Raw genomic sequence first — 22,324 nt, 5'->3', positions numbered from 1 at the left:
CAGGCCCTTTCCTTAAAATCAGAGAAGTCAGAGACATTACAAATTTTAGCAACCTCACCAAAATCGAAACCCTTCTGAAAGACTTCAAAGCTTCAATTGTTTCCAATAATAATCAACTTTCAAACTTTCAGGATTTGAATATTGAATAAAATGCAATTTGACCTATTCATTTACGTATGATCTGGATATTATAAACTCAAAATAAAACAGTATGAGGAAACTATATATACATTACAATACATAATAGGATAATATATTATTAAATGGCATATAACTTATCAAAAATTTGCTCCCACTCTGGACACTCCACTTAATGACAGGCAGCAGTTCCCTCCAACCCCCGGTACAGGTCACATATAGAACAAGCACCAGGCATGTTCCAAGTGCCCGGGGTATGATAAACAGACACACCTATGGGTCCAGCAAAGTCCCTGCCCTCTGACTGAACTTTCTTTTCGGGTACAGATTTTTGGTTTGAATTTCTTCAATAATCCTCCAAATTACAAAATCAAACTTAAGCTTAAATATATCACATGATTAGGATGAAAGCGCCTACCCCCTCCCTTCTCCCCTCTCTCACACAGACATATACACAGAAGAGTTGATTTCAAAGGTTTCAATTCCCCTTAACATTTTCCCTCTGTCCTTGCCACGAAGTGAGATAACCCGAAGTGAGTGAAGTGAGGACCTTGCCTCAGCCCCGGCGTGGAAAATGCTTGCAGTACATCCACCTTCTGCACCTTATTTATAATCCTCTGTAAATTCACCCAGAAGTCATGAACTACATAATACTAATTCTTTTAGGTTGACATATTTCCCTGATCTTTCACGAGCCACATGGGGAAACAGTTTCCCCCTGATCTGAATGAAGAAGAAAAACAGTGATCCTAATCAACCATTTGCCCTTAGTGGCTTCCCTAAACAAATCTGGGAAAGCGCTTAAAGGCTTGGGAATAACCATGACCCTGCTTGATGCACTGTAATAACCCTACCTAATTATACTGATATAAAAACTAATTGGAAAGATAGCAAATGTCAGGGTAAGATGCAAATCGTAGGGTGTTAATTGCTGAACAGGTGCTGGAATAGAATTAAATGAGCATTCTGATTAAAAGAGAGGAGGAAACAAATGTGGACCCCGATACAAACTTGGCCATGTGACGCCTTCAGCCGCTCATTCCACCAGGCAAAGGTCATGGCGCTGTCACCTCTGTTTGGTGATGGGTGGGCCAAGAAAATAATAGTGACCACAGAAGATAAAACAATCTAGCAACAGTATCAACGCAACCCCCACAACTGATCTCTAAATTTGAGCCTCAGAGACATGGGATGAATCTGAAAAGTTGTTTAAAATATGGATATGCCTGGATAGAATCAAGAGTACATAAGTGATCACCTCTTCCAGCTAGAAAGCCTTGACTAGAAGGTTCCATGACCCCTGCCCCATAGACCATCATAGTGCTGAGTGTTGCCAAGTGCCCACCACACATTTGTGAGTTAATCAAGTAGTTGATTCACTAAAAACAACAACATTAGTTGCTTTCAATAACTTGGCATAATACTGCAGCAATGGCATCGGGCTGTGAAGGCTTCACTGCTACAAGCCAGGCATTCCTATTGCAAGTGGTACCTAGGGGTGCTTTAGCAGTGTCACATTTCAATTACAAATAGAAAGGAGATCTTCTCCATAGCCTGGTGGGCCAGGGAAGAATGCTTCTTTACAAACTCCTGGTGACTTAGTCAAGCCTATGGCCACTGTCATTAAATTTCCAGACATGGATCCAACATTCTCAAGAGAGGGCAGCAGCTGTAGGAGGACCCTGGGCCATGGCAAACAGCAGCTCCCCAGTCTGACCTCATAACTCCTTCCCCTCACCACAACCCCCCGCCTCGACTTCTGCCACATAAGGCACCCAAGTTCTCCAGCCCTGCTGACTGCCACCCTGGAAGCAGTGCTCTATGTTGATGCTCTAATTGTTTTCCCAACACATCACCTCAAATAACCTAGCAAGGAAAGGAATTATTCTACTTCCGGTAGGATGCTGCACTTCCATGCTCTTTCTTTTCACCCAGTGGTTTGCAGGATTTGACATTTACAATGCCAGAAACCTAAACCAGATCTTTAGTGCAAGGAGAGGGAAGCAGCCCAGCCTTGCACTATTCTGGAGATTTTCTCCCTCCACCCTGTACCAGAGCAGATCAACAATTCATTTACTCTGCTCATTCCACTTGGGAGTTTTTTTTCCTGGTATCTACAACTGTACACCACTGAGCCTACTTATTTGGCTTCAGTGGTACTAGGGTGATCTGGGACAGATAGAGCAAAGTTAATTCTTCTAACTCAAGCCAGTGTCTACTAAAGTTAGAGCACAGAGCCAATCAGCCTAGTTTGCCTGTCTGCTTGCCTTTCTTTCTTTCTCTCCCCCCCCCAACCACTTTAGTGTCCACATATACTGAGAAGAAGAAAATAATATAAGGGCTACATTAGACAATGCTCCAACTCAGCAATCCAATTTCAAGGTGCAAATGGAGAAGTGCTCAAACACTTTAAAGGGAAGTGTGGCTACAGGAGGGGTAGCTGAGATTTCACCTTGTTTATTTGTGCTTTTATAAGGATGCTGAGAATAATAATAGAACAAGATGGCAAGGAGAACATTTCCACTCCAGCATAGAAATGGGTGGGTAGACCCTCCTTGCTCCTTCCTTTTCTTTGATCTGAAGAAAAGCTCACTCTCTCTTTCCCACTCTCTCTTTAAGGAACAAAAATAAACTGACTCCTGAGTAATAAAGTCAAGACACGTGCTAGTAAAAATTGGTTAAGGTCATCACTTCTGAAGGTCAAACGAGTTTTAGACAAGCTGTCATGTGGTATCACCATTCAGCACATTTAGCTAAATGGTTAAAAATAATAAAAAATAATGACAGTCGTGGAGTTATTTAAAAAAAAAAAAAGACACAGAAGTCAGAGAGAAAATGAGAGAACCAGATGTCTGGAAGGAATGCTGGGAAATGCTTAAGAGAAAGACAAAAGCTTCCCCAAGGGTCTTCTGAGACTGTCAGTATCTCATGGCGATGCGACACTGCATATCTTTTTTGTGTTTTGCTGTGGAGTTCCTTCCTTCCTTATTTATTTATTTATTTTATATTAACAAAGAAGACACAACAGGGAAAACTTTTTCAAAAAGAAGGCAATTCAAGCTGACCCCAAAGTACACATTTCCCCTAGGTCCCTTCGCATCCGCCTTGTCTAAAGATCCAAAAAGCACAGAATTTCCACTGCTCCGATACTGGATGGGAACAGAAAGAACCTCTCCTCGAACTCTGCTTTCCTGACAATGACACCATCGATGCAAGCGAGGAGAAGACACTGCGGTCTCTACGGGTCCCGGGGGAGGACTGCCACTCTTTATAAAGCAGAACATGAGCAGGCCGGAGCCCAGGGGCTGTTACCCGATGCAAACTAGCTCTCATGGGAGGAGCTCTGTGGCTCCGAAAACAAATTCTAAATCCACAGCGACGGCTGGCCCGGGTACCAGGCCATGTCACACCCTTTCAGGGGCCAAGTGGACAGCCAGGCTCCATCCTTTCTATGATCCATTTGCTTTCACAGGCTACAGCTCACCCACAGAACCAGAAAAGCCCTCCCGTGCCAGGGGATGCTTGAAACCTCCAGTGAGGCTACAGGAAGACTCAAGTTCCAAGGATCGCTTGCTGCCAGTGACAATTCGAACAATCTGAAAATGTTCCTCCCAGACAAATACACTCCTTTTTGTTGTAACAGGGGTGTAAACGCCAGCCAATCTCTTTTGGCACCAAGTGCTGTAAGAAGTGGTTTCCCTGTGACAAAAACACCCTCAATGAGCGTCCTCCAAGGACCGGCTCTGAAAAGGGGTTTCGCGTATCAGGTTAATGCATGCAGTTGGCACGGCCCAACTTTTGCACCAAGGCCCGGGGGTGCTGGGTGATAAGAGCCAGGTTCTGTTTGTTAACGATAAGGCAATTATTTCTTTGGTACTTCACAGGGGAAAAAAAAACTCTTACAGCAAAGATTCAAACAGGAATCCCTAGGGAGGCAACGAAACTCGTAGGTTGGAAAGTTTTTTTGTTTTTTTGGTTTTTTTTTTTTCCTTCACAGGAGCAACACAGGCATGGAGAGGAACAGAATGGTGAAGTCTAAGTTACCCACAAGCACATGGTCAAGTTCTCTATAGCTTAGCAGGGGAAGACGGGCAGCAGGAGGGAGGACGGACAAAAAAACGAGCCATATACAATGAGAGGCAAAGAAGAAGAGGAGATAGGAAAATAGAAGAGAGCAGAGAGAAAGGAAGAGGCCAGGAAGGTAAGAAAAGGTAGTGGCGCGATGGAGGAGGAGGAAGAGGGCTGGATGTGTCACTAGCAGCACTTCCTGTGCGTTTGGAGGGTGAAGAGGGCCTCGAACTTGAATGAGTCAACATTACGTCTTATTTTCCCTGACTCCTATGACAGCGTAGTATTTCCTTTCATTCTAACTGTAAGCAAATCACCACAGTGTTATGGATCCACTGATCCATCAATGCTTCGGTGGTAAAACAAAGCGAAAGACTCCAAAGCCCTGGGCAGGTATGCAGCCCCCTCCCACTTCACAGGGCACACCCTCTTCCAAGGATGCAAAGGCATGGCTTTCAATCTGGAAGGAGATCCCTCCGAGGACGCCCTGAGTTCAGGGTTCTACCTCTAGGCCAGCTTTCCCAGGGGCTCTCCAATGTGCAACGAGTTTAGGCACTAAATACCAGGCATCTTTCAGGAAATCCTCTAGGTTATTGCCTTGATTAACAGCTGAGAGTTCCACAGCTTTGCAGGACAGACCCAGCGTGATAATTCTGCTCAGCTGGTTCTCCCTGAGCCTATAAAACTGAAAACAAACAAACAAAAAACCAGTAGAGTGTGACATCCCAAAGAAGTGTGTCTCTAAAGCCTCTTTTTTAGTTTCCTCTGAAGCAAAAAAAAAAAAAAAATTCTGAAGAGACCAATATATTCCACAGACAGAATGAGTCTCAACCAAAACAGCTTATCCCTGGTTGTCCTCCAAATTACATCAGAGAATCTTGGTTCCACAGAACTACACGTCCTGCTATGAGTCTCGCTGGCATCCAGCAGTCATGGGCCATTGGCCATGTGACCTATAGCCTATGCAGATACAGTGGGGAGCAGCTGAGCTCACTCTCAGAAATTCAGTCTCCTGCAACAGAAATGACCATGCAGACTCACCCACAGCTTCTCCCGTGCTCTCCAGGTATGTGGGCTTACACAGCACCCAGCCCTGTTTCAAAAGTGTCTAGGCCAAAGCTGTCTCCATCCCCATGAGCCAAAGAAACCATATATTTGACTTGGGCTTATTGTTTTATGCTGGAGTAAATTGGAAATCTTCAGATAAGACTCACACTCAGGGGGCCAGGGATTTAGCTCAGTGGTTTCGCCGCCTGCTGTGCAAGCTCAAGGACCCGAGTTCAATCCCCGGTACCAAAAAAAAAAAAGACTCACACTCAAAACCTGCTTTAACAGGGGTTAAGAAATGTGTAGGCAGCTGCTTTGAAGGAGGTGCCAATTGCGAAAAATTTGAGCATCATTCTCACTGAAGGAAGGGAATGTTCTAAAGACAAGGACACAGCTTCTCAAGCAGATCCTTACTTGCAACAGCTCCTTTCCTCTGTACAGAGGACCTGACAGGAAGAGTTCAGGGCTCAGAGATCAGGTGCATCCATGTGCAGACTGGTGACCACCACTGGGGGAGCGAGGTTCAGGCCCTTGGTGCAGAAACACGTGACGCAAGATGGCCTCAAACAGAACCCTACGCAGGCTTTCCTCACTGTCTATTCATTTACTTCCAGTCTCAGTGATGGGAATTAGACAATTGCTTTAAAAACTCCAAAGCCACCATAAAAATAGAAAATTATTGCTTCCTGCCATGACCAAATATTAAACACAATGCACACCTAATGGCTCTATCCCTCCCCAGGGAAGAACCTTTATGAACAATAAAGTCCCAGCAGACTTCTACTGTTTGGGTTTGGAGGTCTCATTATGGGCTTACTGATCGAACACGATTTACAACCTCTATGGATGCCATTGGAAGTGAAAAACCACCAACCTGGAATTACAAACCCAGCACCTCCAGCAAAGCTCGCATTTCATTCCTCACTGGGGAATGGAAAGGAGAAAGGGAGAACTTAGGAGAAAGGATTATAGCACAAGTTGCTAATGGAAATGTTTCTGACCACCTGAATGGGAATTAAAAGTTAGACACCTCACCACAAGGGCAGGGCAATGGGGAGAAAGCAAGGGGACCCAAAAAACAGATGGCAAAAGCAAGAGCAAAGGGGAACAAAGAAGAGGGGGCTTGAGACAAGGGTGGTGGTAGCCAGGAAGCAGAGAGGATTTCCAAATCTCCCACCCATCCCTTTTTCTACCTGAGTTGAATCTTCAAATCAAACAGCCAAAGCTTTTCCTTAAAGGTTGGCATATTATCTGGATGTATGTTTGACTCAACATCTGGATGATGAAACGCATGCACCCTTGCACAAGCCTCAAGTGACGGCTGGCCTTAAATGGGAGTCATGTCTGGCTCTTGTTCAAACATCAGCCACAATGAAGCAGGGAGAGTGGAGCTTCTCCTTTACCTTTAGCTCCGTGCAATTTATCACTTGAGTCTAAACAATCCCACATGTTGGAAGCCCTAGAGAAAGAGTCCTCGGGAATGCTGAACAAAGGCTTTCAGGGAAGTCAAAATGCAAGTGAGTTAGGGATAGGCTGGGGCCACTAAGCAAAAGCAATCCAGAGGAGGTGACAAGTCCATAAAGCAGAGTCTAGACAGGGCATGAGACTAGGGCATAGAGAGGTGACAAAAGAGGAGGGAAGAAAGAGAATGTGTGTCGGTGGTGGGAAGGGGAGAGATCCTGAGACTTCCGGTCTTGCCTTCTGCTCATCTGTCTTTGAAATGGACTCCTCTGCATGAGCCAACTCCTGCAGACACCAGAAAGGAAAAGTGGCAAGCTGCACAGAACTGTAGAGAAGCCCCTAACAGACAGGAGCAGGAGCAAGCGCTGGTTGGCTCTGGGTCAGTGAGGGTCGTGTGTCACCTCCCTCCCCCTGAGGAATGGGGAGCCAGAGACTACAGTCCTGTTCTGCAGAGAAGAAATGGACTCAGGTTACCAGATAAAAGATGGGATTCCCAATTACTTTTGAATTACAAATAAATAATGAGTCATTTTCCAGCGGAAATCTGTCCAAATATTGCCTGGGACAGGCATCTGCTGGAAAAACTATTCATTGTTCATCTGAAATTCCAATTTAACTGGGATACACTATCCTAGAAATAATTCATGTTTATCTGGTATTTAAATTTAACTGGATATGCTGTATTTTTACTTGCTGACCGACAACTCCAGATTAAATGAGAGGGAGGAAGTGAATGAATAGATGGATGGAAGAGGAGGAGCCAAATCCAATCTGATGCCAGGTTTCATTTGGGTCCTTATCACACTAGAAGAATAATAGTCACCTCAAGTCCTCAGCCTGCCTGTCATAAATCTGTGTCCTATGTATTCTTACTTCTTAGGAAGTAAGAAAATGCCTTTTCCAGGGAAGAAACTGACAGCATGCAAAATTTCTAGTTATAGTGACATAAAATGTGATCAGCCTGGTCCATGGCATGTGACCAAAAGGTGATGTGGCCTCCAGAGCCTGAAAGCTGTGTAACGCAGTAGTGACACATCCACAACCTCAGTGTTTCCCCTGTCCCTCTCCTTGCATTGACCACCTCAGCTTTTGTCCTGAGAGCTAGAGACCTTGTCTCTAACCCTAGTGGAGTCTTTGACCTGCTACATACTTCATGAAATAGTTGATCTCCAATCTGCTTTTCTCCTCTGAAATGTGAGAGGATTCCACTACGTAGCTAAAATGAGTTATGTGCACAGCTTTAAATTAAGCAGAAAACTGTCCTGTGCATGTGTGCACAAAAAGCTCACCACTTGTCCCTGTACAGACCCACGTTGGGTCTGTTTTGGGGAACTAGGTATGAGTAGCACCATTCAGAAGTTCCGTGGCCGCACACATGCTCTCATCACCATCTTCTAAGTCCTCCTTCTAAAAAGTCCTAGATGAAATCTAGACCCATATCTTTCACCGTGCACTAACCCAGTGATGGTGAATCTTTTATAGACCGAGAGCCCAAACTGCAACCCAAAACCCACTTATTTATCGCAAAGTGTCAACACTGCAGTTAAACCTGAATCCTGAGGTTTTAGTTTAGAAAAAACAACTCTACATTAACATCTTTTGTCTTAAAAGAAAAACACAATAATATGCGCGCCATAGGTTTGCCACCACTGCACCAAACTAAAACAGAAACACTTAACCTGTCGGAGGATAAAATAGGTAAAATTCTTGAAGTCTTCGGCATAGGCACAGGAAATAGTACCAGGAATCAGCAAATGGGATCATATCAAATTAAAAAGCTCCTGCACAGCAAAAGAAACAACCAACAGAATAAAAAGACAAAGTTCACAATGAGAAAAAATTTTGCCAGCTACTCCTCCAACAGAGAACTAATATCTAGAATATGTAAAGAACTCAAAAAATTAGATCCCCCCAAAATAAGAGACTCAATCAAAAAATTGGACAAAGGAAATGAATAGGCACTTCACGAAGTACAAATAGCCAATAAGTAATGAAGAAATTCTCAACATCGCTGGCCATTAGAGAAATGAAAATTAAAACAACACTGGGATTCCACCTTGCTCCAGAAAGAATAGCAACGTCAAGAAATCAAATAATAAAAAATGCTGGAGAGGCTGCAGGGAAAAAAAAAGAGATGCACCTTGAGACCATAATGTTCAGTGAAATAAATCCGACACACAAACTTAAACATCACATGGTTTCACTTATATGAGAAACCCAATTATAAAGAAGGAGCAAAATAAAAGACAGATAGTAGAAAGTAGGGAGATAGATGTTTCTTGAATGGGAATGGGCTCAGGAGATGGAAGGAGGGGAGAGAAAATGAATGAAAAAAGGAATGAAGATTTGTCATGTACACGTACCAATTCCACACAAGGAGTATAAACATTACACACTAAACAAAGAAAGCCCTGGTGTCTCATAGGCCTTAAAAAAACAGAGGTATGAGCCCCTGATTGCTGCCCCAAATCTAATGGCTTCATTCCTACCAACAGACCAGTAGAACTGGAAATGTCTTCCTCGTTTCCTTCTCAAAGTTCTTGTTCTATGGGAGCGCTACAGTATTTCCCACCAGTTCTGGCTGCCCAGTTGTCCTGAGGGGTTAGGGAAAGTTTGTGTTTATTAGGAATTTTGAGTTTAGAACAAAATCTTTCTGGAGAATAATCATTCAGTTACCCAATCCAGATTGGTGAAATTGTGTGTCCTGGTAGATTTGAGTTTAGGCTGGTCCACAGACCTCAAATCTCTCACCCTAAGTACTTTCCTCTCTGATTACATGTCCTTCTATTGCAATTGTGGGTTAATATAAACAAGGTGACTTATGCAAGATTTTAATCAACAAACAAATAATCTTTCACGTCCCAGTGGGTAGAACCCTAAATCTGCAAATCATGGGTAGGTAACTTCCTTCTCATTTCCTTCGGATATGAGTTTCATTTCCCAACCATTTGGCCAGGTAGTTTCTTAGCCTAGAACCCGAGTAGCCCTGTTTACCCAAAATGAAAGTAGCTAGGAGTGCTAGGAGGCCATCTCTGTGTAAGTAGATAGTCTTTTCCTAATCTATCCCAGGCTCTAGGACTTTTGTTTCCCCAGTGCCAGCTAGACAACCACGGGAAGAGACACTTTCCTAGAAACAAATACCTTTTCTTCTCTGCAGCCCAGCATACACCAAGAGCACTGTCCTTCTACTCATGTCGACTCACCCTCACCCACATCTTGGCAAATCTGCTATTTGATCATATCACATAATTTTATAAGGAAAGAGCTGAATATCAGAGCTGCCGTTTTCTGTTCTAAATGACCCCACACAACCAGTGGGCCTTCTGATTTTCACTGGAAATTAACCCAGGGAAACTTAGGCAAGCACATGGGGGAGAATCCATTTTGGGCTTTTCCCTCTTTTCTAAAGAATTGCTTACAAATTGTTGGGAGGCTAGCCTGAGAGTTTCTGCTTTCTAAAAAACATCCAGGCTACTAAAATATTCACAGATTGCCAGATGGTATAACAGCAGCTCGTTGCAGAGAATCTGAGCTTCTGAGTGAACAAAGGGGACACATACTCATGGGGACGAGTGGCAACATCAGCAAAGGCCTTGGAGTGGTGTAGGTGTGTTGGGGGAAGGGAGGTGAGATACGGAGAGGCAAGAGAATGGAGTTTTCACCTCCAGTGGCTGATACTGAAGTCCTGGGCAGAGAAACTCATTTTGTTTCCAGTGCTGGGGATTGAGTCTGGGGAGTGCTGAACTATACCCTCAGCCTTTTCTAATTTTTTTTTTAAACAGGGTCTCACTGAGTTGCCCAAGCTGGACCTGAACTTGTGATCCTCCTGCCTCAGCCTGCTGGGTAGGTGGGATTACAGGCTTGTACCACCATACCTAGCTGAAAAACTGACTCTCTAATAGTTCCCCCTACTCCCTTTTCCCCACTTTCCAATCCACCCTCAAGGTTATCCCTTCAAAATGTTCATCTGAGCATGAAATTGCATCAGTCAACATTCTTTCTGTCTTCCGTCATCAAGAAAATAATGCCAAGCTACGTTTGTGGGCTCCCAAAATCTGGTCCCAAATAATCCTTCTCTCCTCTCCTCCTGTTTCCCTTCACATGCATCCATGTACCTCTAAAATGCAAGCAGATTCTTTCTTTTGTCAATGCCTTTTCCTGTACCCCTTCCTCCTACCATGCCTTTCAGCCCCAACTGTGCATGTCCAAGTGATGACCTTCACCCTACCCACCCATGCTCAGGTAGACACCACTCCATCCTCAGATCTAGAAATGTCACCTTGGCCTCTTTTGGAGCACTACAGAGTGCACTACATTCTGTAATGTATCATGCTATGTCTGAACATCCTCTGTTTCTCCACCTTAAGTATAATCTCCTAACAGGAACCTTTTATACCTGGTCAGTCTTATCATCCCTAACAGCACCTTGAAAATCCATGACCTAATAGGCCCTCGATACATAGCTCATTCCCTTTACAACCCTAGGTATTTGTTTTTGCCATTCCGTTCTGTGCCTGTCACCGAGGGTGAGACTGCTAAGCAGGTGTCAAATGCATTACAGGCGGGTTTCTATATGAACTGGCAAAGGGCTTAGTTGCCCAAACTCATCAATGCTTCACAGCCAGGGATTAATCTAACAGCTAATTTACTGAGTGTCTATAATATCCCAGCCACTACGTGGACATAGCAGGAGATACAGAATAATAGTTACTACAGCTGTTTTAAAAACATTTATTCTACTGTGAACTATGTGGACACCTTCCATACATTAATATATTTAGTATAATAACTCAAGGGGAGAGGCAGTTTATTAACACCACCGTGTAGCTCAATTATTACAGTCTAGACTTAGATGATGTACAGTGTCTGATATCTAAAAATTATAGCTTGGTATGTAAGGCAAATTCAAATAGGAACAAAAGATAGTGATATTCATCTATCCAAACAAGCACAGCCGTATGTGATTCACATCAAGTGAGAAGACTGTGGCTCCAAATTGATATCTTTGAAGAGGCAGAATCTGAAGTATGTCTAGAAAAAGGGGTAAGTTTTTTTGTTATTTTGTTTTTGTTGCTGTTTGCAGTGCTGGGGATCAAACCAAAGGGCCTCGAACCTGCTAGGCACATGCTCTAACCCTGAGCTACATCTCCAGCCCAAGGGATAAGATTTATATTGGCAGAGAGCTTGAGTTGGATGTTCCACTAGAAATTATGTAGATAAAGGGAAAAAAGAAGAAATACTCAAGATGGACCAGGGGATTCATGGAGAAAGAAGTGATGGGTCTAGAGAGTTAGGGACCTATCGCCCGCTTACCTTCCAAGTGCTTTTCAGAGAGTAAGCGTATGTTTACTTGTGTGATTACTTAAGCTGTATACTCCACGACAGCAGAGACCATGCCTGTGGTATTCCCTACTGATCCTCTCACTGCCAGGAATTCACAAACATTTGCTTAATACCTGAACACACAGGAATGACAAAGTGAATAAACGACTCAATGAATGAATCCACTCATAGACGACTAAGCTAGTTGATGTTAAACCCGAAGGTTCCACGAGTCTAGCGAGACTGGTCACCAAGTGGAAAAAGTATAATTCTTAAAAATTAACCCAGGGCCAGGTTGTAGTTCAGTAGTAGAGCACTTGCAGGTATGAGGCTCTGGCTTTGAACCCCTGCATTGACAAAAACCAAAATAATCCGGCCACAGAAGTAAGTATCATAACTGCAATGCCACCTAGTAAATCGGGCACAGGAAAGTCATTTTGTTGAAGGGAATTTTGTTTGTTTGTTTGTTTTAACTTTTTTCTTTTGGGGGAGGGGGGTACCAGGGATTGAACTTGGGTCCTTGCCCTTTCGAGGCAGGCAGCAGAGCCACTGAGCTAAATCCCCAGCCCTGTTTGTTTTAACTTTTGGCCCAGGCTGCCATCCAGTGAAACTCTACAACACACAGGGACATCTTTTTCTAGACTGGGAGAACCAGTCCTTTCTGCCACCTGTATTTCTCTGAAATAGCCAAGAAATTAGCAAAGGTTTTGCTACTGAACAAAAGAAGGAGGACACAAAAGAATAAAGCATTCGCATTGGATAAATAATATGTGTTTTTAGCAAGAAAATCTAAACCCTCCCTGAGGGAATAGAATTGTCACACACACACACACACACACACACACACACACCCAGCCCAGGGCCAGGCTTTTTTAGCCTCATCACAAAACTGGGTTCCCACACCCTGGAGATGGGAGGTCTGCAGAGAAAAAGCACAGATATTAATAGGTATAAATTATTGATGAGCCAGTGTGATGAATTAGCATGCCTGACACCCAAATCTTGGCCTGCAGCTAGGATCAGAGACATTAGAGCTGGAAGGTAAAGTTCCCCATTAATCCAGGGCACTTCATTTTACAGATAGGGAAACTGAGGCTCAGAAAGGTGGCTCATGATTTCCACAACATCAGACAGCTTGTTAGTGAGTGGTCAGGGGTCTTTCTATACTCTGCTACCCACCCCTCGGTCACACTGCAGACGGAGGTTCTGCCAAGCCTGTCACTCAGTACCACCTGACTGATAGAATCTTGGAGTTAAAAGCATCTCACTACTTCTGAGAACAGATCCCTCTCTGCTGGCTGGAGCAGGGCTCCGTACAGTTCCTGCTCACTGTGCCTTTCCACCTTTATGTTCTGTATTCTGGAAAGAAAGCTTTTCCTTCTACTATACCAAAACCTTTCTGTATCTTCTACCCATCGACCACGTTCCAGTTTCAGCACGAAACTGGCTATGTGATCTTGGCAGAGTTACCTAACTCCTAAAGACTGATGTGTTTCCCTTCCAGAAAACTGAGATTTTGTCAACTATTGAAGATTAAAAAGGTTGTGTGATTAGCACAAATGGCTTAGCACAATGCCTAGCACACAATAAGTACCAATTAAATGTTAGATAAGTGCGCATTATTGGAGGGGCATCACTACTGATCTATCTGGCTTGACCATGTCTGGGAAAAGCGAACATGAGGCTGCAGCTTGAAACCAGCCTCAGAGGCCCAGACTGCAGGGACAGAAGTCTCACCTAGAGCTCAGTTCCAGCTACTCCCAAATACCATTTCTGTGACAAAAGGGACAGTGGGTTAAAAGCAGACTCTACACCACAAATAAAGCCTAATAATGCCAGGCACGGTGGCACATGCCTGCTGTTTAGGAGGTTGAGCTACTCAGGAGGTTGAGGCAGGAGAATCATAAGCTCAGGGCCAACTGAGCGACCTAGCAAGACCCTGTCACAAAACATGAATAAAAGGACCAGGGATTTAGCTCAGTGGTTTCGCTGCCTGCTGCGCAAGCACAAGTGCAAGGACCCGAGTTGGATCCCCGGTACCAAAAAAATATATATGAATAAAAGAAAAAGTGAATAAGACAGGGGTGTGGCTCAGCCCTATAACCTCTAGCACCGCAAAGAAAGGAGGAAAGAAAGGCAGGAGGGGGGAGGGAGGAAGAGAGGAAAAGGAGAAAGGAAAGAAAGAAAGGAAGGAAGAAGGCCAGGGATTTAGCTCAGTGGTTCCACTGGCTGCCTTGCAAGCGCAAGGTCCCAAGTTCCATCCCTGGTACCAAAAAAAAAAGGAAGGAAGGGAAGGAAATTCATTATGTAAATGAACAGAAAGAAAAACTCCAAGTATTAGGCTGTCAATGTGGCTCAGCGGTAGAGGACTTGCCTAGTGTGTGTGAGACTCTGAGTTCAAACTCCCAGTACCAAAAACAATACAACAACAAAACATTTCCCAATGTCCAGGGTTGATGTGCTATTCTCAAGCACACATGACAGGAATGCAAAAGCTTTACTCATTCACATTTATTCTCTAAAAGTTCTCAGGCCACAAACAGCATCTGACTAGAGTTAAGTAATTCTGTACACTCAAGAGAGAGGAAAAACAAGAATGAGCCAGAGGAAAGAGGATCCAAATATGTGCTTGGAAGGAACAAGGTAGTCATGAGGTGAAGAGAAGCAGGTATGAAAGGGCCTAAGAGAATCCTAGACCACAGCTGACAGGAATAAGGAAGGAGGCCCACCAAGATGGCAGCTGGAGACAGCTTCATGGGAAAAAAAAAAAACAAAAAAGAATCACACTCATTAGGGTGGCTACTATCAAAAAATAAATTAATGACAGAAAATTACAAGTGTTGGCAAAGATGTAGAAAAACTGGAACTCTTGTTTGTGCACTGCTGATGGAAATGTAAAATGCTATGGAAAGTAGCCTGATGGTTCCTTGAAAACTTGAAAATCAAATTATCATATGGTCCAACAATTCTACTTCTGGGTAGACCCCTCCAAAAAAATAATTGAAGGTAGGGACTTGAACAGTTATTTTTACACCCATGTTCATAGCAGCATCATTTCCAATAGACAAAAGGTCAAAGTAAGCAAAATGTCCATTTCCAGACGAAGGGATAAACAAAATGTGCTCTATGCGTAGCATGAAGTTACTCAATAGAAAAGGAAGGAAATTCTGACAAATATTATGCCATGCAGACAGCTTAAGGATATTACACTAAGTGAAATGAACCAGTCACAGGGAACCAAGTGTGCATAACTCCACATACAGGCAGTTCTCAGAGACAGAAAACAGAAGGGTGGGTACTGGGAGTGGGAGAGGACGGAATGGGAGCTGAATGATGGGAACAGAATTTTCAGTTTTGCACTAGAGTTCTATAATGGGCGGTAGTGTTGGCGACACAATAACGCAAATGTATTTAACACAATGGAACTGTAAACTTTACAGTGGTTAAGAGGGTAAACTCTCTGTTATGCATATTTTACCACAATTTCAAAAACAATTTGTTTCAAAAAGGAGATAATGTCAGCAAAATGCCTCCTGGGCAATTAAACCACCGATATGTTTGAGTGAGTCTTTTGAATAAAGGTCATTCTGTTGATCATCAAACTTCTTGAAAAGGAAAATAAAAACAAATCAACACTTAAAATGGTCCTCCTGGGAAAAGAGCTCAGAAATATGTGCAACCGGGCCTGGCGTTTAGCTCAGTGGTTCCGGTGCCTGCCTTGAAAGCGCAAGGTCCCTAGTTCGATCCCCGGTACAAAAAAAAAAAAAAAAAAAAGGAATATGTGAGACCAATGTCCCAAGACAAAAGACTGGATTAGCACAGGAGAAATAGACTGGACCTTCCCTTTTAATAATAATAATAATAATAATAATAATAAATACCTTCCCTTCCCAGGATGCACCTGTCCAGGGCATCCCACAATGACTCAAAAGGAAACCTTGCCCTCTGCATCCAGCTGACTTTTATGGAGATTTTGCAAAGACAGGAACAATACAGACCCTTCTTCCTTCTCCCACCAGTGAGACTGTCCCTAAAGTCCCCTTTTGTGGGGCCACCAGGTTATCCTGAGCCCCAGAGAATCAATGACAGAAGAAGCCACCAGACAAAGAAGAGCACGGAAGAGACTTCAGTCTAGGACAAGTAAGGCTCAGCTACAGCTTCCCTCTGAACCATAACTGCAAATCGCTTTGTGCCTTTTATTTTTATTTACCATTCAGATTTTCATAGATAAGTCTGTGCAGACCACAGTAAGGATTATGTTTCATTGTTTTGTTTTGTTATGTTATGCTTTGTTATTTTTTCCAAGGGGAGACTGGATTTTCACACACAGGGGAAGGCTCTGCTGCTGGCGACCTGGCGACCTCAGATACAGCAGCAAGTCCTGCCAGATTGTGTGTTGGCCTGAGTTTTTGGAGAGGCCCAAGCATCCACAAAATAGTGCTGAAAAGACTACTAAAAATTAAAAAATAAATCCCAGTTTCTAAAGAGATCAAGACAGGTAGTAATTTGTCAGAGGGGAACACCTCCCAGTTGGGGGCTGTTTTGGAAAACTGAAAACTAAAGTCCCTCATGGGACTTTTAGCCACAAGGTAGGAAAAGCTACTTTTCATATTTCAAGCTACCTATTGAAAACCAAGCAGGTGCCAAGACCTGGTCACACAGGCGCATCGAAAAGCCGAGTTGTTCGGGTGGAAAGTCTCATGTGTAAGTGGCGAGACTGGCTGTCTCTCATTGATCACAAGCTCTGGTTGGCCATTCATGGTGTTGATGGCACATAGGAGATAAAAATAAAAACTTTCCCTTCCCGTTGTTATATATCTTTGATTCATAAAAAGAATTGGTGCTGCATTAATACTTATTCAGAGCAGTTTGGAGGGCACACTGTCTTGGAAGACCTGAGTTCACCAGGCCAGAATGAAAAGGGTACCCTGAGCTTCCCCTCCCCTCCACAAATGTGCACAATTCCAAGGGAACAAGCAGGCTCCCTCGAGCCAGAGGGGACCGTGGCTGCTATGTGAGGACAGTCAACAAGACACGGTGTAAATTAACTGCACCTGGTGAGGCTGGGGAAGAAGGGGAGGAGATAATTATTCAGCACTACAGGAACAAGGACAAAGAAGAGTTCTGTATGTACTCTGAGGAAATCTGAAATCGACTACTTTGTGCCCATTCGGTGCTCCGTGAGGGAACGCAGCATTTCCAAACTGGCAGATGTGGACCCATAGCTCAACCACACCCTGGAATGGTACACGGCAGCCTCCCACCTCCAACACATGGCAGCCACACTCCACACCCTCCTGCTTTTGAAAATGAAGGCAAGAAGGCTCAGGTATGCCCAAGGGATATTCAGGAGCAAAACAACATGTTTTGGGTGAAAAAACTGTATCTTCAACCATAAGCCCCACAACACGTAAAATGAACATAGTAAAACAGATTCTTTTAAAACCTGACACCCGTCAATTCGAGGTCCCCTTTGGCATGTATGTTTCCATTCCACATGTACCGTCTCAGAAGTTACACATATTTCATGTGATGTAGAAATATCTCAGAGCTGTTTTCGTGAGCATAAGACAGTAAAAATAAATGCTACGCTTACATAAAACCCCATTATAGGTAGTTAAGATACAATTTCTACCTTCTAAGAAGAATTTAAGGCATTCTAGCACAAACTATAAAGGCACTGAATATGAAAATCTTTTCTCCCCATATATGCAAAGAGACTACTTTCATTGGTGCCTGTAACGTGTGTTGCCAAGGAGAGAACACAAGCATGTTTGCCTTTAGCAGAGGATGTAGACTGCATGTAGTCCTTTAAAGTAAGAACTGCTGACCAGGGATTTAGCTCAGTGGTTTCGCCGCCTGCTGAGCAAGTGCAAGGACCCGAGTTCGATCCCCGGTACAAAAATAAAGAAAGAAAGAAAGTACAAACTGTTGCTCAGGACTTTGCTTGTAACATGTAGTGTATAGGTTAGCACTTAGAGGTTTGCAAACACTTCTAAAGCTGATTTATGGGGTATTTATTACAAGAAAAGATGGAACAGTCATGAGGTTAGGGAACCTTCCCGAAAGAGGAGCAAAAGTGAGTGGAAAAGACCAGATAAACATCAGCGAGCTCAGCCTGTGCCCTGGAAAGGACTGGACCTGCATCTGTGTTGTTTTCCTGCTCCCTAGTGGATTCCTAGGGCATCCTGGGATGTAGGGAAGTGATGCAGTCAGCTGACCCAGCTCACAGGACAGAGAGCATGCTAGAAGGAGGACGCTGTGGCCGAGAAAGGAGCGTGCACCTAGCAGTAAAGGCAACTGTGTTCTGGTGCCAGCTCTGCCCTACTAGCTTGAAAGTCATGTCAGCACTCTGGGTTCAGTGCTGCCATCCATAAAATGAGGAAGATGAATGACCCCAAAGAGTCCTTACAACTCTGTACTGGTCTGCACTTTCAGAAATTCCAGAGAAATCCCAAACAGCTCCATAAAATGGCAAAGGCATCATACCCAGCTGGCAAGTGTTTTCCACTTGCCTGTTGTCCTCCTCAGGCATCTCAGAGAACATTCAGCTATGGCCACTACCGTAGCCCAAGTCCCAGTAGAAGGTGGCCTCCTCCATGCATGGCTACACCACCGGAGAACAGAGATGCTGAGCATTTTGTCCAAGGTCAGAAGCTGGGACAGGATCAGAATTCCAGCCTCCTTGATTTCTACAGCTATGCTATACTTTCCACGAGGAAACCAAGCTGGCTTTCTGGGAAGAATGCCAGAGGTTCCATTCTCCCAACTGAGAATTCATTGGAATATTGTAATAACAACTTTGGAGACTGTGGTCTCTCCAATCCATTTCAGGACCTGGCTAGAAACATGAAAACCCTAAGAAAGAAGCAATGGGGAATTATTCCGTTTTTTAACGAAAGAGAAAAAATTAGGGGTGGGATTATGGGGTTTCTTAAAAATTACATGATTGCTGGAAGTTAATTTGGTATTTCTTGGTTGGTTTGTAAGTTCTGTTTCCAATCACAAAAACAGATAGCTGAGGATGCCTAAATCACATTTCAGTGAATTAGCATCTTGTCCCCAAGAATCTTTCCCACTCTGAATGCACCATGGAACCCAGAATGTGTTATGTGGTAGACATATGTGGTAGATAGAAATCTCCCTCAATGCAAGAGAGATCTTGTTATAAGCCCCTGTGCTGGAATCCAAACTGACGGGCTCCAAACTCAACTGCAATCAGTGAGCATGGTAGAAAGAACACCGAACTTGGGGTCACTGCTCTTCTTGAGGTGACTGAAGCCGTACCTGGCATTCAGGAGACAAAGCAAGCAGTCTTCACCCTGCTCTATTGCACGCACTCCTCATCAGGCTGAAGTTAGTGTGCACCTAGAAAAGAACCTGTCCTTCCCACAGAGGCGGGTTCTGACAGGCAGATTCTGACTTCTTCCAAGAGTGTCCAACTGCACAAGGAAGCCCCTGCTGGAACCCTTACCCCCTTGAGAAAGCATGAAACCAACCTTTCCAAGCAGCGCAAGGGCCAGGACTCATCAGTGAGTCTCACAAAGGAAAGAAACCAAAACTAATCTAAAAATCACATCTTCCCCTACCTGTCAATGATAACAGGGTCCGAAGGCGTCTCATTTCGGTTTCCACAGCTTTTCTTTTCACAACATCGACTGTAGATTGGGAGAGAATCGAAAGAGGAAAGAGTTTTTTAAAAAGTTACATAAAACAATGAGCATACAGTGTAAGAATATTCACCAAAAATAAAAAAATAAGTCTAAGATAGCCTCCCAGCTATAAGCTTCTTGAGGGCAAAATTTGTGACCATATTTCATTTTTAAGAAAGGATCCTGAAGCCAAAATACATTTATTCAAATTCTCACTCTATAACTTACAACCTGGTTAATCTTCCACAAATCACAACTTTCCCAAGAGCCATACTCATAACCAAAACATGGGTGATTGGATTTTAAGAGCTATAAGATCACTTCCAGACTGGTGTTCAATGACTTTATGATTGTATACTCTTTAATATCTACAAGGTCACTTCCAAGCCAGGGCTTAACAATTTTATGATTGTATATTTTAGGTCTTCACATCCCAGTAAATATTTGAAAAGAGAAGAGGAAGGAAGGTATATAAAGTAGACCACAAGTAGCTGTCTGCATTGTTATAAACCTTATTTACTTAACATCTTTCTCTGGAGAACTTGGTGTCCTTTATAAACATTTATTCACTCACTCATTTCCATCATTTCCCAAAGATGAAGGAAGAAGACCAGAACTTTAAAACAGGAAGAAAATGAGGCAGGGAGCTGGTGAGTGACACTGCCAATGACTTTCACCAAGTTTAGAACAGAAATGAGACTTGACTACACCAAAGTCCCAATCCTAAAGATTTTTGCTTCCCAAGACTCCCTGCCTCCAAAGTGCTGGCTACCTGATAGACAGACAGACAGACAGACAGCTGGGTGCCAGCACTGGAGGGGCTGGCAGAGAGAAGTGGTCAGAGGAGCCTTCAGACAAAATGCAACAGAAAGAATCACTCAAAAGGATCTGAGAGAGAGCAAAACACCCCAAAGCAAAGGTGTCTGTTTAAAATACGAGGACAAACGTGAGAAAAGCAAAGAGAGTTTGGGGATTATCTCCCCACGCAAACAACAACATGTCACCCAAACGCTGCTTGTCAGGCCACAGACTTCAGAATCCCTCCCTGCTTGCTTCAAACACATTGTTCACCATCACCTTTTCATTCGGGATGTGTCCTTGACACAGCTTATGAGAAAAACATGCTCATCGCTGCCAGGTGAAGATGTCTAGTAGGTATTCACAGTAACCAAACTGTACTTGAGAGCTCTTTCCTGGGATGGTTTCTCTACAGCCAGAATTGGGGCCATGCCTTAGGGAAAAAATGCTGAACTGAGAGTCGAGGTTCTGGCATCCAACTCGTCACTGACCAGCTGCGTGAGTTTAGTCAAATCTCTTTAACCCCTCTGAGCTTTGCCTGGCTGATACATAAAATGAAAGTGCTGGATCAGTGTTCTCTAGAGACCCTTCTTGGTTTAAGTTTAAGAGGCTATGGGAGTCCTTAAGCACCTACTGAAAATGATGGAAAAGGGAGAAGCCATAGGGCAGCAGGAACCCAAAAGCTTTCCCTGGCCCAGCTATAGATTTGCTCTGTGGCTCTCTGTGGTCCTCTCTGATCGTCCATGGAATTAAAAATATATGAACAAATTAATATTGTAAAACTTTTAAATCCCACCTCTCTCAGGCAGGGATTATGGATTAGTCAGCGAACAGTTCTACCATCCTCAGGAAGTGAAATGCACTTGAGGGATGCCAAAACATTTTCATCAGATGGGCACGATGAGGTTCTAAGAAATTTAATCAAAAGAGTAGAAAGTAAAGAAAAATTGTCTCGACTTTCCTAAATACCAGAGTTTGCCACTGGGACTTTCTGAAATAATATTTGGCCTTTGAAATTATGTTAGGTCTTAACTTTTAAAATTTCAACCTATCCCAAGATTAACACCAATAAAAATGCTGGCCAGCTGCACACCGGCCTCCCAAAGCCCTCATCTCTCCTGACTCCCTACCCCCATCCATTTCCGGTTCCCACCTCTCCTATTTCTGGAGGATTGCTTTATGTCAACACAATGCCTCAGCAGTACAGGCAAACCACTTTTCTTAGCAGCACAATTTCAAAAGGGCCATACATGCCAGTGACCTAAAGACCTTGAAGCCAGACTCTCCTTTGACATCACCAACTGGTCAACCTAAACCCAACTCTGTGTGCAATGCCAGGTACCATTTCCTGACGAGAGCACACACTGTCAGAATGTGCCAGTCTGTTTGGTTTAGGGAGCAGCGCTTCAGAGGAGGCCGAATAAGTTTGCAAAATTGCTCAGCTGAATTCAGCTGCTTTCCATGGGGATTTCCTCTGGAGGAAAAGAAAAACAGATAAAAATGTATACTTGTTGCCAGTGGAATACAATGTGGAGAATCAACTCAGGGAAAGAAACAATATGCAAAGGAAAATCCAGAGAAACTTTAGGGCCCAAGCTTCTTTTTTCCAACAGTAACAAATTCAAATATAATCTCTAATATTAATATCCATTAGAGAAAAGATAGACAGACACTTACTTGGCTATTGAACTATACAAGCAGAAGTATAAAAATAATAGGACTTAGTTATATTTGTCCTAGTTGAGTCCTTAAATGTTTTCAGAATCTCTAAGTTAGCCAAAGCAAATTCTTTCTTTGCTTTTTAAAAAAAATTCTCATTAATATGTTCTGGTTGTTCT

General features: G+C 43.5%; 1 protein-coding gene across 1 annotated transcript in view; it reads right to left on the bottom strand.

Annotated features, from left to right (window-relative positions):
• The window catches only part of Ebf2 (EBF transcription factor 2), a 189,165-nt gene that overhangs the window by 158,398 nt on the left and 8,443 nt on the right, over positions 1 to 22,324 (bottom strand). Inside the window, exon 6 of the mRNA XM_004848366.3 lies at positions 19,626 to 19,694. Within this exon, the coding sequence (XP_004848423.1) occupies positions 19,626 to 19,694 (69 nt within the window). The remainder of the gene's footprint in view (positions 1 to 19,625; positions 19,695 to 22,324) is intronic.

Source organism: Heterocephalus glaber, unplaced genomic scaffold (genome assembly GCF_053883595.1).
Source record: "Heterocephalus glaber isolate CG9 unplaced genomic scaffold, H.glaber_assembly_v1.0 deba00001460, whole genome shotgun sequence".
NCBI lineage: Eukaryota > Metazoa > Chordata > Mammalia > Rodentia > Bathyergidae > Heterocephalus > Heterocephalus glaber.
Note: the sequence above shows the minus strand (reverse complement) of the source record. Positions and strands in the feature narration are given on the sequence as shown.